Source organism: Sus scrofa, chromosome 13, assembly GCF_000003025.6.
Source record: "Sus scrofa isolate TJ Tabasco breed Duroc chromosome 13, Sscrofa11.1, whole genome shotgun sequence".
Taxonomy (NCBI): Eukaryota; Metazoa; Chordata; class Mammalia; order Artiodactyla; family Suidae; genus Sus; species Sus scrofa.
The window spans coordinates 112,768,770-112,783,769 of NC_010455.5; the positions used below are offsets into that span (position 1 = coordinate 112,768,770).

General features: G+C 37.2%; 1 protein-coding gene across 1 annotated transcript; it reads left to right on the forward strand.

Moving 5' to 3' along the window:
- On the forward strand, positions 104-10,891 carry LOC100521930 (ferritin light chain-like). Its single transcript, XM_021069817.1, is given in 5 exon segments — positions 104-127; positions 5,588-5,692; positions 6,400-6,504; positions 8,161-8,636; positions 8,638-10,891. Coding segments are annotated over 5 exon segments (765 nt in total). The 3' UTR covers positions 8,693-10,891.

Here is a 15,000-nt window from a genome sequence, read left to right on the forward strand (position 1 = left end):
CTTATCCTCAGTAGGCCAGGCATAATCAGATGAGTCCTTTAAAATTAGGAGGATTCTCCTGCAGGCTTCAAAAACCAAGCAAACTGTGTTTTTGTAAGAGGAGATGGCTGTAGGCAAGAACCTAAAGGTGAGATCTAGTTGTGGAGAGTAGTCTCCAACTGAAAACCAGCAAGAAAGTGGGGACTTCACAGAGCTGCCTAGAAATAAATTCTACCAATAATCAGAACCAATAATGAAAGAAGACCTGTAAACTCAGGTGAGACTAATGCTCTAGCTGGTATCATTTTAGGGCTGCACCTGTGATGTATGGAAGTTCCCAGACTAGGGGCTGAATCGGAGCTGCAGCTGCCAGCCTACATCACAGTCATAGCAATGAAGGATCTGAGCTGGATCTGTGACCTACACACACCACAGCTCATGGCAACCCTGGATCCTTAACCCACTGAGTAAGGCCAAGGATTAAACCTGCATCCTTATGGACACTAGTCAGATGTGTTACCATTATGCCATGATGTGAACTTCTTCCCTAGCTGATATTTTATCATGGTAAGATCCCATCTAGAAGACCCAGTTGAGCCATAATCAGACTCCTGACTCATGAAAATAGTATGATTAATAAACTGGCCTTGTTTTGAGCCACTAAATTTGTGGGAATTTGTTACACAACTATAGAATATTAACACACATAGTAGCTGTTGTGATAGCATTACTATTACTATAATTAAAATCATATAACTATACTCCTCTGAGTCTAGGCTCACCCTAACATTCTGATAATGTTGGCATCTCCCATAGCTTTTTTACAAACAGAGAGTGCTGGTCAAGCTAATTATAGAATATATAACACTATATATAGAGAATATATTTACAGTTAAAGTTGATTTATTAGTAACACTGGGGAGGTCACAGCTACTTGCTATATGGAATTTAACTAACAAGTACTCCACTTTTTAACTTTTTTCCATCCCAGCCAGTGAAATCTCATTTATATACTCGGAAGTCTAAGGGCTACCAAGGAGCCCTTAATCTTTATGGTAGATAGTAATGCTCAACAAATATTCTACATGCTATCCTAAAGGGTCATAAGACTTTCTATGCAATGAAATATAATTGAACTGATAACTGAACTGATACTAATTACTTCTAGACTCAGGCATGAAAAGCCTATGAGCAACCTCCATTCTTTATCTTCTCTGGCCAAGCCCTCTAAGGAGGCCCTGTGTGCCAGATGATATAAATGCAAGATGGTGAAGCCATCACCAGCCTAGATTCTTGAGTAACAAAGAGGTGCAATATCCCATGTCAATCCTCAATGAACACAGAGCAGGAATAAGAAATTAATTTTTGTTACTTGAGTATCTAAGATTTCAGAGTTAATTTGTTACCACAGCAAAACCCAGATTTTACTAACAAAGAGGTTAAATAAATGGAAATGGATAAGGAAGTGCTACTCATTTTAAGTTTTCTTTCTTTCTCTGCCTTCTGTGTATCTCTCTTCTCTCTCTCCTTTTTTTTTAAAAAAAAATAAAATTTATTTTTTGGCCATGCCTATGGCATGCAGAAATTCTGGGGCCAGAGATCAAACCACGCCACAGCAGAGACCCAAGTCACAGCAGTGACAATGCCTGAAACTTAACCTGCTGCACCACCTGAAAACTCCTCTCTTGGTATTATTTATCTAATAAGCATGGTTTAATAATATTGACACTGATGGGACTTTGTGCTTGACTAACTTCTTTCTTACTGGTAGGTAAGCCATACAACAGGCTAAGTTTGCTCTTTCAGATTCATGCATCCTCCATGATATCATGGTTGAACCCATAACATACAATAAAAAGGCATCAGTTTAGCTGTCATATATCATGTGTAAAAACTAAGGATAGGCAGCAGCAACTATTTCAGCAATTGATGTTTGAAGGAGATTAGAAGACTTAGGGATCCTGGCTATATTTCCTTTACAAATGACAACCAGAAGCCATCCTTATCTTATTCGTGATTTTTAAAGGCCATCTTCTAAATGTTTTGCCACTAAGTATGACATGAGCTATTGGTCAAAGTAGATATTGTTTATGATTTTAAGTAAGCATTTTTCTTCCTGAGTTTTCTTAGCAATATTCTCAGGACATAACTTTTTTGGACTCAATGGTGATGATCATAAGACTTCTCTCCTTTGACAGTTTGAAGTGATAAATTATATTAATAGGTCTCCTAAACTTGAATCATCTGTATTTCCTGGAATAAACTCTACTTGGTCATGATAGATGGTATTTTTTTAATGTAGGGTTGAATTTGACATGCTAATATTTTATTTATAATTTATACATATATATTTCTAAATGGTATTGACCTAGAGTTTGTTTTGTTTTTTTGTTAAGTTTTGATATCAAAGTTTCCAGTTTTATAAATAAATTTGGATAATTTCTCATTTTTGCTACACTATGATAACATACATACTATATGCATTATACGTATTTTGAAGTTTTAAATAATTGGCCAACAAGCCATCTTACTCAAGATATATGCTAAAATGGAGTTCCCGTCGTGGCGCAGTGGTTAACGAATCCGACTAGGAACCATGACGTTGCGGGTTCGGCCCTGCCCTTGCTCAGTGGGTTAACGATCCGGCGTTGCCGTGAGCAACGTGGTGTAGGTTGCAGACGTGGCTCGGATCCCGCGTTGCTGTGGCTCTGGCGTAGGCCGGTGGCTACAGCTCCGATTGGACCCCTAGCCTGGGAACCTCCATATGCCACGGGAGCGGCCCAAGAAATAGCAACAACAACAACAAAAGACAAAAAAAGACAAAAAAAAAAAAAAAAGATATATGCTAAAATAATTATTTTACAATATTTTCAATTTCCCCATATTTTTCTAATTATATTTCAAATTATTCCCAATTCTAATTTAGCAGTTTATGCTTTTCCAGAAAATTATCCATTTCATTAAGGTTTTCTAATATATTAAAACTTTTATTCTTTATATTGTCTTTCTTAATTATAGTTTTACTGACTTTTTTTCCTTAAATAGAGTTGTTAAGTAACTTATCTTAGTAGTTAATCTATCAAGTCAGAGTTAAAATATACAAACTGTTGCATCTGTAGTAACACAGGAAATGCTTGCTAATGTTGTATTAGTTTGACTTACAATAATATCTATTGATAACATTTCTAATCCAAATTTTCTGCATGAGATTGCAGGTAGTGGCAAGGTGATAACTTAAAACTATTAAATTACAAATAATAACAACTCATTGAAATTTTACATAATGTGAGAAGGGAATAATATCTGGGTTTTTAAATAACATATGGGACACCAAAAGTTATGCAAATTATAATTGAAATATGAGAGAGAGTGCAAGGAAGATATCCTGCCCATTGACAAACGAATCTTATCCCATGAGAATGAAATGGAATACATGTAAACAGAAACATGGCTTTAAATCACAATGTTCATTTTATAACATATTTTTTCAAAACAAATATCTATAACATAAAGCAAGATCAACCTGCATCATATAGTTATAAAGACAATCAAAATACAATGTTTTATAGTAATCTAAATCAGGTATAATGTAAAGAGTAAAATGAGAGACAAAGTCTTACTAACCTGATTAAAGCATAACATAAGTGGATGCAGAAAATGCTTTCCCAGGAGAGCTATTCATAAAAGCACAGTCCTCTACAATATCTGGCAGTATAATTTGTGGAATATTATCGTCTCAATATATTAAATTAATAATTTGTAATTTGACTAAAAATGAGCCTCTTGGTCCCACCTCATTCTTTTCCATATCAAAAGATGGAGACACAGTCCTTTGGATATTCAATTTCTTTTCATGGAACCAAAGGATTATGAGAGTTCATATAGGCTATGAAAGCTATTTTTTTTAATATTAGGTGAAAACTTCTAAAAATACATTGGACAAATTAAAAGGTACAGGGAACACTCAGCAAAGGCATAGACTGTATACTTTCAACAAGTTAAAAGAAATTCAAGAGTTTGTGAGAGGTTGATACAGTGAATGAGAAATTGTGATATTTGATGTAGAGTGTCATATACATAGATACTGATATACTCTCAGTGATGGAAGAATTTAAAATGAAAAATAAAAATGTGTTTTATGTATCTAAAGCTTGGACAGATATTTAGGAATAAACAGGAGTTTGGTCAATGACAGCTATGAGGCAGTATAAAGAATGGCATATATTTCAAATAAGTGAGAATTTGTATACCAAGACAGAAGAGTAGTAGTTTTTATGTGACAGTGATGTGCAGGATGGATTGGGGAAATGTCTGGATACAAAGATTCCAGGTGGAAGTCTATTGAAATAGTCCCCCCAAAACCAAAAAGTAAACAGAAAATGAACCCTTGATTCAATCCAACAAATATTTATTGAGCAATGACTATATACAAAGTACTCTTCTAGGTGTTTAGGTTAAAATTGTGAGCAACACAGTCTAATATTCCTACCCTTTTGTGACTCACATTTTAGCAATTGAGGGCAAAAGCAATAGAAAACAAGATTATGGCAGCAAGAGATATTGGAAAGAATGAGTTGACACAAACTTCTTGATACTGATGGTCAAGAAAAGGAAGAATTTCCAGAAAATTCTATGGCCTTAAACCTAACTAATAGGTAAAACAGAAAGGCCATTGATAGAGGGGGGCAAGTGAATCAGCATATGTTGAGTCTGTCCCAGTGCCAAGCACTAGAGACATAAAAATGAACAGGAAGGAGCACCATTCTGGAAATGCAACTGCTGTGATGAGAGTAGCAGTTCTGGCAAAGTTGAAATTTTGACTCAGAGAGGACATCCCTATGAAATAGTCAACAAAACAATTGGAAAGTGGTTTTGAAATTCAAGAGGGATATCAGACAAAGAGAAATCTGACTAGGAAGTAATTTTTCTAGTTATCCTCATCTGTGAAATCACAAAGAGAAAAAGAATAGAAAAAGAGGCAATGGCCAGAGTCAAAGACTAGAACACAGATACGGATAAATAAACATTGTAGAAGTACACAAAAGAAGACTAAGAACAGTGATAGGGATGAATATAAAACAATAGAAAAAGAAAAAATGCTGGAATGTCATCAAGGTGATGTGAATCTATATGAGAGTTTCCCAAAAGATGGAATCAACAACATCAAAATGAGCAGAGATTGGATAGAAAGAGAAAATACCAGAAAACAAATGCTTCCGAAGGAAAGTGGGAATTCCTGAGAGGAAATGCCAGAGTACATAGAATTATCAGTTAAAGATCAGAAATGGAGAAATTTCATGTAGACTACCTTTTTTAAGGAAATTTGGTGATAGATGAGTAGTGTTCAGAAGTAATCTTGGTTCTTTGTGGAAAAATGGATAGAGATTTAAGTGTGTAGGTAAATTGAAGAGAAGCAGAATGTGCCACCCCAAAATATGCCCTGTTGGCATAAGGATTATTTTTGAGTTGATTATTACGAAAAACCTGAAGACACAAAAGAAGCTCTGAAAACAGTAAAAGTTTCCTTTTTGTAAGGGGAATTTACATCAGAAAGGGGACTATACCAGGAATTAAAAATTTTTTTCTGTTAATCTGTTTCTTATTCCAGTGGAGTCCCGGACAAGAACCTAGAAGGGAAGAAAGAAAATTATTTCCCCTCCCCTACAAAACTAAAGAGAAAAGGCTAGTGGTCAAATTGAAGATCCAAAAGCAAGTGAATGAAGATTTCTCAGAAGAGATGTGATCATTTGGAATTGGATCAGAGTCATTATCATTAATTATCATTAACATGATAAGCATTTCTTCTGTCAAGGAAGCAAAGGATCCTTTATGCATGTACTTTGAGTTGCAGAGTAGAAATCAGGGGGAATTTATGTATGAGAGCTCAGATTTTACTCAGTAAAGGAAGAGGAAGGTCATACTGTAACTGAGCAGGACCATGTGGGGCTCCTGGGCAAAAAAGCCTTTCTGTGTTCCCCATTCCTTATTTTTAGGAAATGGGCGTTATTCAGCATTCTTGGCCTTTCCTCTGAACCTTCCCCAAAGGGTAGATTCAGAGAGTTACTGAAGAAGGGAATGAAAAGACTAGGGAGGAAGAGTCAAGCAACAATAGTACAGCCTTTTGGCATGGTCCTGATTGCCCCTCAAGGGATACACATAATGAGGTAGGCATTTTACAAACCTGAGAAAAAAGTTATATTCTTTACGTTTCTTTTAGAAACAAATACTTTAATATTGAACAGCTTGGAGCCCTTCCCTGTGATTCTCCCCTCATTTGATTGCACTCTAAACACAATCACCCATAAACTAAAGATTAGGCACCTGAGCACAATTGCCTGTAGGTTAAAGATTATTAGCACATGATGTTTTTCAGAAACTTCCCTAGTTCTCTAATCTCTCATTAATATGCCCTTTTTGTAGGTACTGTTAATTCTAGGCAATAACCCAGAAGACAACCACCAGGATCATGCCAAGATCATCCTGAAGCCAGCTTTGATGCCTAAAATTCCCCTCAAAAAGAAGAACGCTTGTCTGCCCCAACCCTGATTCTCATCTGAAACCCCATTTTTCTCCTTTTAGACTACAAAACTCTCTGCAATTCTTCCCCAAAGGTGGGCACAGTCAAGGCATTAGTCTGCTGTGGACTCTTTGCCTGGCAAGTCAATAAAAGCTATTTTTTTCCTTCACCCAAAACTGTCTAGGTGTTTCTCTTTGGGACCAGTGAGTAGAGGCTGATTTTTTGAAACAATATGCCATGTCTTCGGGTGATAAGGATGATGAGAAAGACGATGGAGATTATGGAAATGTTTTAAATTACTGCCTTTACCTTCCCACCCCTTAGCAAAATTCAAGACCCTAGGAATTTAAACCAAGAAGGAAGAGAGAGAAGGGTATAGGAAAGAAAGGGACATGGGCCTAAGGGAGATACTGAAGAAAGATTTGAACTTGAGGGGAAAAAATTTGTCTTTCGATTCATTGAGGAATGACTTAAATTTTAAAAAGAAACAAAAAGAAAATTATTTCCTGGGAAAAAATTCATATGAAAACACAGTGATTAAAAAAATAAACACTCTGATATATGCTACACTTTCAAACATATTAGCCAAATTAATGTTCTAGAATTCACTTGCTTTGATAGTCATCGTACATTATCATCACATATATTTTGAAGTAAATTTTAGTAATGATGTCATATACAATGTTTAGATATCTAATGCAACCTTGCTATTAAAAAGCCAAGATTTTTATCTAGCAATAGAAATAGGCATGAAAATGAGATAAATTATGCTGGTTTCTGTGAATGGGTAAGTAAAAGTGAAGGTGGATATTCATATTTATTATCACAATCATTGCTATTAATAGCAACTGAAATGATTTATTTGCATTTGACCAGGTAAGAAAAAGTAAGCATTTCATATGGATTACAATTGCTAAAGAGAGTATCTGAATTTGTATCTACTACATCGTTTTTCAAAAAGTGGCATAATCATGAGGGAAATTTACTGTGTGCCTGATTGCAAATGTCTTAGTTGAAATGCACAAATTTCTTCTTTAAAGTGTTTAATACTTTGCAGAGACAAACAGGTCTTAATTTAATGATGGGATAAAAGGCCTGGAAAATAAAATATGAATAAACTGAATTCACTAGAGTTAAGAATTAAGATCAAAAAATCCTATGTTCAGAGTGACTCTAAAAAAAGTTACGAAAAAGTGCTTTTAATGTGTTTCTTATTATGGTGCTATTTCACTTTTCATTTCTCATTTCTATCCATAAATCGAGGCTTTGCTTCTGTATTTAGACTTTAACTGATGATCCCAAAATACAATGTCTATTTCAGCATGAATACAGTCTATAGAACTTTTTCCATGTTTTGTTCCATGACCATTATTATGTGTGAAGAAAAGCAAAATGCAGCCAATATTCATGACACTTCATCTCAATAAAGAATACCTGTGTAAATCTAACAAAATAATAGCACAGATTTTTAAAAAGACATTTTTAATAAGGACGCTTAGAAAAACAACATTAAAATTCTTTAATTCCAGTGTGCTCGGTGGTCTCACCAATCTATCTCTTAACTTCAACGGTATTTGGGCACAACAGACCCAAGGATACCCCTTCTTCCAGCCTCCAACCACCCTCCAACCTTCAGAATCAGCACAGCTATCCTCAGCTTCTAGGACCAGCTAACGCTATATTTTGAGCTTATTGTCTTATTACTGATAAGTTCCCAGATTTGTCAGAATTATTCCACCAAAGTGGAGGCCACTGTCAATTGCCTGGTCAATAGGCCTCTGCAAGCCTCCTACACCTACCTCTCTCTGGGCTTCTATTTCCACTGTGATGATGTGGCTCTGGAGGGCATGAGCTCCCTTTTCCAAGAATTGTCTGAGGAGAAGCACGTAGGCGCCAAGAATTTCTTGAAAATGCAAAACCAGTGCTGCGGCCATACCCTCTTCCAGGACATGCATAAGCCATGTCAAGATGAGTGGGGTAAAAGCCAGAACGCTGTGGAAGCCGCCATTCTCATGGAGAAGAACCTGAACCAGGCCATTTTGGATCTACATGCTCTGGGTTTTGCCCACACAGATTCCCAGCTCTCTGATTTCTTGGAGAACTGCTTCCTGGATGAGCAGGTGAAACTCATTCAGAAGATGCCAGGCTGGGCTTGGCCAGTATCTATTTGAAAGGCTCACCCTGAAGCACAACTAGGAACTTCTGGAGCCCAGTGGTCTTTGAGGAGCCCTTCTGGTGTCAGAGCTTCTGCCAGAAGCCCCTGTTTACAGTCACATGACAGCTTTTTAATCACTCTGGGGCCCAGTTCCAAGCCTTGGACCAAATGGAAACAAGCAAACTTTTTGTAGGAAAAAAAAGGAATTTCTCTGTTATATATTGATGGATAATTTCTGTTTTAAGTTTCTCATCCAAAGTTGCTTTACATCAATTTATCATTTTCAGGACTAGATAGAATGGATCTCAAATTTAGTCCTTAAATATTCTCAGCTTTCAAGTTTGAATAATGTTATGTATGCCAGGCTATGAGGAGCCTATGTGGCCATACCAGACCATCAGGATCACTACACAGGTGCTGAAGGTTTAGTGTTTCTTGAACTTTGTTCTGCTGATTGAATACCAGAATCACTGTTAAATAGCATATTCTTGGGCTCTGAGACCTATTGAGCCAGAATTTCTTAGGATTGGTGGCCAACAGTTGGAAATTTTAATAATTTTTCCCAGGAGACTCATGCATCCTTAAATTTGAGAACCACTGCCTAATGCTGTGTCATAGTTTGGCAATTTTCATGGTGGTGGGGAGAGAGGGCAGTGATATCTAAATAAGTAGAAGCATGTTGACAACTGGAGTGAAAATGAGATAGGAAGGAAGGGCACAGGGCACAACATTAAAAGAATGACACAAACATTAAGACAACAAGATGCCACAAAAATCAGTTTAAACTACTAGACCCAAGATCTGACTTCCAGTGCACCTCAATCCTCACTATATGCTCATTACAGTATGTTAGCATGCTAAGTAACACACACACAAATGCTATGACAGTTCTTAGCCCAATTATAAAAGGTCAAAAAGTGGGTGGTACCCCACTCCCAGAAATCCCCACTCCCTTCCCAAAGGTAGTTATACTATTCTTCCCACTTTTTAGTCTTTAAATTTCCTAGCCCATGAAAACTAATCATCCCAAACCTCAGGATGCTCTCTGAGGTTTGGAGTGATTCACCTTCTGAGGTGACCCACACACTGTGGAGTGTGCATCTCTCTCAGTAAACCTACCTTCACTTCACTAAGTCTTGCCCTTGAATTCTTTCCTGCAAGGATCCAAGGACCCTCATTGGGCAGCCTGTCTCCAGGACTCATAAGGGAACGGGGACATGACATTCCTTTTATGTCCAATTTTGCCTACAACAAAATACTTTGCTTGAAATATAGACTATTGTAGAGTTGGCCACCTGCATGTGAATCAAGAAAGATATATTCTGGTAGGCAGAATTCTAAGATGATTCCCAAGATGCCCACTCCCTGGGGTACTTAGCCTGTGTAATCCCTAATATTGTGAATATGATGAATTTCACTCCCATTATTAAGTTATATTAGATGAGACAGTTGATTTTAAGAAAGAGAAATCATGCTAGGTGAGCCATACCTAAAAAGGAGAGCCCTTAAAAGAGACTGGGCTCTTCCTCAAATTTGTGGCTCAGCACCTGAGAGACTTGACAAGATTTCCTATTGCTGGATTTTCAGGAAAGGGGTCATATGGCAAGGTATGCTGGCAGTCTCTAGGAGCAAAGAGAACCCCCCACATGACAGCCAGCAAAGAAACAGGGACTGCAGTCTTACAACCACCACAAGAAGCTGCATTTAGTCAACAAGCTTAATGAAAATGGAAACAAATATCCTCCCAGTCTCCAAATGAGAATACAGTTAGCCAAGATCTCGATTTCAGCTCGGCAAGACCCTGAAGAGAGAATTAAGTCATTCCACGCCTGAATTTCTGAACTAAAAAACTGTGGGGTTAAAAAAAAAGGGGGGGTGTTATTTTATGCTCTTAAATGTATGGCAATTTGTTTCACAACAATAGAAAACTAATCCACGTTCATTTGTGCAAAAGTGGCCCTGGCCTGTAGAAACAGGTATCATCTGAACCCAGCCACTATTATGTACACTTTGACTTCATTGAACCTTGCATATAAATGAGATTGGTGCTATGTAACAGCAGATTTTACATATCAGAGTTAGGATTATAGAATCACCAAGATCCGCTATGTGCAGGTTAAAAAGATTCATTAAGAAATTATTGGTTGGTGAATTCCTCTTCTGGCTCAGTTGTAAAAAACCCGACTAGTATCCATGAGGACATAGGTTCAATCCTTGGCCTGGCAATGTGGATTAAGGATCCAGTGTTGCCAAGAGCTCTGGTGTAGTTTGCAGACATGGCTCAGATCTGGTGTTGCTGTGGCTGAGGCATAGGCCAGCATTTCTAGCTCCAATCTCCAATTCAACCCCTAGCCTAGAAACCTCTACATGCCATGCATGTTTACCCTAAAAAACAAAAAAACAAAAAAGATAAAAATAAATAAAGAAATTACTGGTAGGAAGTGCAGAATCCCCAATAGTTCAAAATTCCCCTATCAGAAACGATTTTTAAAACTCTGTTCAAGTTTATATGGTACAATCAGCATTATAAGGTAGATTAATATTTTAATCTCCATTACCAAAGAAGCATAAGAACTTAATTGGAGTTGATGGTCCAAGATTGTGCACTAAAACTGCCAGCATAAGACCTCATTCTCAGAATAATTATTTTCTTTACCAAAGAGAATCTCATGAGTCCATCTCTTCAGCCAAGATAAATCATTTTTTTTTCTCTTAATGTGTCCATGAACAACATCTTCTTTTCATTATTTCTTGTGGTCACACAAGCATTTCATTGAATATTTCTATAAATAGTTCCCACATGACCATGCCTCCTTTGATGACTTTGCGGTTCTAATAAAGTGATTAGAGCTCCTTATCCCCGCTGTGGCCTCTGCTAAAACGATGTGAAAATACCCCTCCTGCTGGGGTTACCCTACCAGCAAAATTCAAATGACCCACCAACAAGTACATCTGTTGTTAATTTGACTTTCTTTGCCCTTGTTACTTTTTCCTACTATTCTATGAGTTCTTTAATTTTCCCCTTGAGGCCCTAAATTCCTTTGTAATTATTTATTTGTGGAGAATGTCTTCTACAGTTAAGACTGGGTTGATCAGTCTTCTACTTTTCCTCTAACAATGGGTGTTTTAACATACCACTTACTCTCTGAAACCTCAAGGGTTCCTAATTAACCGGTGTTTGAACAAGACGGGGTCGTCCTATTTGCCTTATGTATTCATTGTGTTCTATTATGGGTCCCAAATACTCTGATTAACCTGTGTGCAGTCGTGATCTCACTGGAGAATGAAAAAAAAAAAAAAAAAAAAAAAAAAAAAAAAAACCATGGCCATGAATCTGAAACACAGATTCAATGAGATTTTGACAAGTAGTTTCGCTAAATACAGGAGGTAATTTAGATTGGAGAACGTTTAGGCACAAACTGTGAAATGTTTCATCATGTTTCTTCAGAAATGTTAAAAACAAAACTGGGCGTGGAAGCAAATTTCTTTTTTTTGGACTTTCTGATTTATACCTTTCACACTGATGAAAGAAAACTTGCTTCTTTGCTGATTTTGCCTTCAGCCTTATCCCATGGTAGAAGCACCTGCTTCTTTGGGGCAGATGGCCCTTTCTTACTTGGTCTATGGATCAGGCAATGCTGAAAATACTGATTCCAGGATCCGCTGGTGGCCCAGTCCTGGCTAACAGAGGTCATATCTCAAGGACCATAGTGGGACAATACATCACTGCTGTGGGCCAATAACAATCTGGGGACGTTCATAAAAATGTTGGGAAAGATAAGCTGTCCTTTACTGTGGGGTTTTCACATGGGTTAAAAAACCTCTAAAGCTACTATTGACCCAATTTTCTCTTACATAGGAGAACTTGTCTGAAAATGGCAATAACCTAGGAGAAAGCTGGAGAGAAGAGACATAGAGCATGGCCATTTCATTATTCCATCCTTTGAGATGCCGCACCTAGCCAGGCCTGAAGGTATAACACCCCCAGCCTTTTCAATTACTTGAACTAATCAATTCCCTTTAATAGTTAAGCTCCTTTGGGCTGGCTTTTCAGACTTGCAATTGAAAGAATCCTGCCTTATAGAAAAGGTCTCTCACAAAAGTTAAATTAATTCAAGACTCTACCCTTTGAATTTAGTAAAAATGACATTATGAAGCTAATTTATTGACAATAATTTTTCAATGGAATACAATCAAACTCCTGAAATATACCTTTGGTGATTATTTTAAAGTCATAACCATTACATAGTTTGAATTTTTCCAGTATTTAAAGGCACTTCAACGATATAATCTCATTAATTCTTACAATGTCCTTTTGAACTAGCCAGGGGACAGGTATGCTTATCTAATAATATAATAGTCCGTTCTCTCCTGCACTTCATGACACATTTCAGTGAAGGTTGAATAACAAAGCACGAGGTCACCTATGTAAGCACCTAGAGAAAACAGTAATTACTTCCCTAATGGTGGGTAAGATATCACTGTGGAAATCAGAATAAGGATTACAGCACAAATTCATCACCTGTGAGGGACAGAAATGGTGTGGCCAATAGAACTTTTAATAATGTAGACAGGTAGATATAAAATTTATCCTGATGCATTTCATATGTACTATATAGACATTTAATCAACACATTTTAATGGAAGTCCTTCCTTCTACTTGACTCTGTATATTAAGATAATTACATAATTTATAAATATAACATATTTGTTAAATAGTGAATGTCTTTATAAAATATGTATTTAAAGAATATGAAAATATACATTATTTGAAATATGCTAAAAGTAATTTTCTATTCCCCATTATATTTTTCCTCACTTTAAAAAAAGTATGGGCTTTTTTTCTCAATAAAATAGGATCTATTTAGACTCCTAAGGAAAGCAAAATTGGGGTAAAAGATATTCCCATGTTGCTAAATATTTTTCTTATTAAGATTCAAATTATATTTTAATTTTTTAATAAAAATTTTCCTAAAATATATTACACAACCCTGACAATTTAATTTGCTCTTGATGACTGAGTGGCCTCCTCATGAGCATCCTTCTGGGTTTTAAAACTTTAAGTCCTGCTGGATTTACTAAAATATGTAAAGTGGTTTAAACCCAAATGCTGTGCTTTATGAATTCATTTGCTTTTGATAATTTCCTATTTTTTTTTAACTCTGTGGAATTTGTGTAGCTTTCAATAAAGTCCTTTTACTGGAGTGAATTTGACTTTCTATTACTCTTTAGATGTTTGTGGAGGCCTTAGAAAAACAACTAGATAACCCAGCGATTTTATTCCTGGATATAATCCACCATGAGACACATACAAAAATGTTCAGAGAAGCACTCTTCACAGTAGCCAAAACCTGGAGATAACACTAATGTCTATCACAAATAGAATTTTGTATAAATTTAGTATATTTGTTGCAGGAAAGTGCGGCATGAGAGGATGGTCATATCCCAGGTTTTTGGCCAATTCCTGGAATGGTCGGCCATGTGAGTGTCCTCGGCTTTACACAGGGAAGAATTCAAAAGTGAGCGTAGCTGCCTTATACAGATTTATTTAGATACACTCACCATAGGCCGAACTCTTCGGTCTATCTCAAAAGGAGAAAGTAGCCCAGGGCTGTGAAGGGTGTTGATTTTTATGGGCTGGGTAATTTCACATGCTAACAAGTGGAAAGATTACTCCAACTATTTTGGGGAAGGGGTAGGGACTTCCAGGAATTGGGCACGCCCCTACATTTGGGCGTTTTATGTTCAGCCTTGGAACTGTCTTGGCGCCTGTGGGCGTGTCCCTTAGCATCTGCTAATATATTACAACGTGCGCGCATAATGACGCTCGAGGTCTGCTGCCAGTGGAACCTTCCGCCTTCTTGCAGCTCCTCTGTTCTAAACAGTGCCTGTGTTACTGTATTCTTCCCAACCACGGGGTCATTCATTAAGGACTGTGCCCTGCCCACTTCCCTCCTGTTTCGTCTTCACACCATGGGATAAGGTTTAACCATGAGGATGGACTGACTTCACAGAATTGTATGGATGAAATTTCCAAACAAAAATATGAGTCAGTGAACCTGGAGCTTGGTGTGTGGAAGTTTACAGCGACTGGAAGCGAACAAGGTGAGCAACGCTGGGGTGCTTGGTATCACTAATTTTCTGTTCCTTGATCTTGGTCCTGGCTCCACAAATGCAGTATTTATGAAAAGTTGTTGAGCTATGCCATGGTATGTGCATGTTTCTGTACCTGCTTCATAGTTCAGGGAGAGTTCACTCAAAAAGAAGATAAAAACAAATTATGATAGGAGTTTATGCTGTGGCTCAGTGGGTTAAGAACCCAACATAGTGTCCCATGAGAATGCAGGTT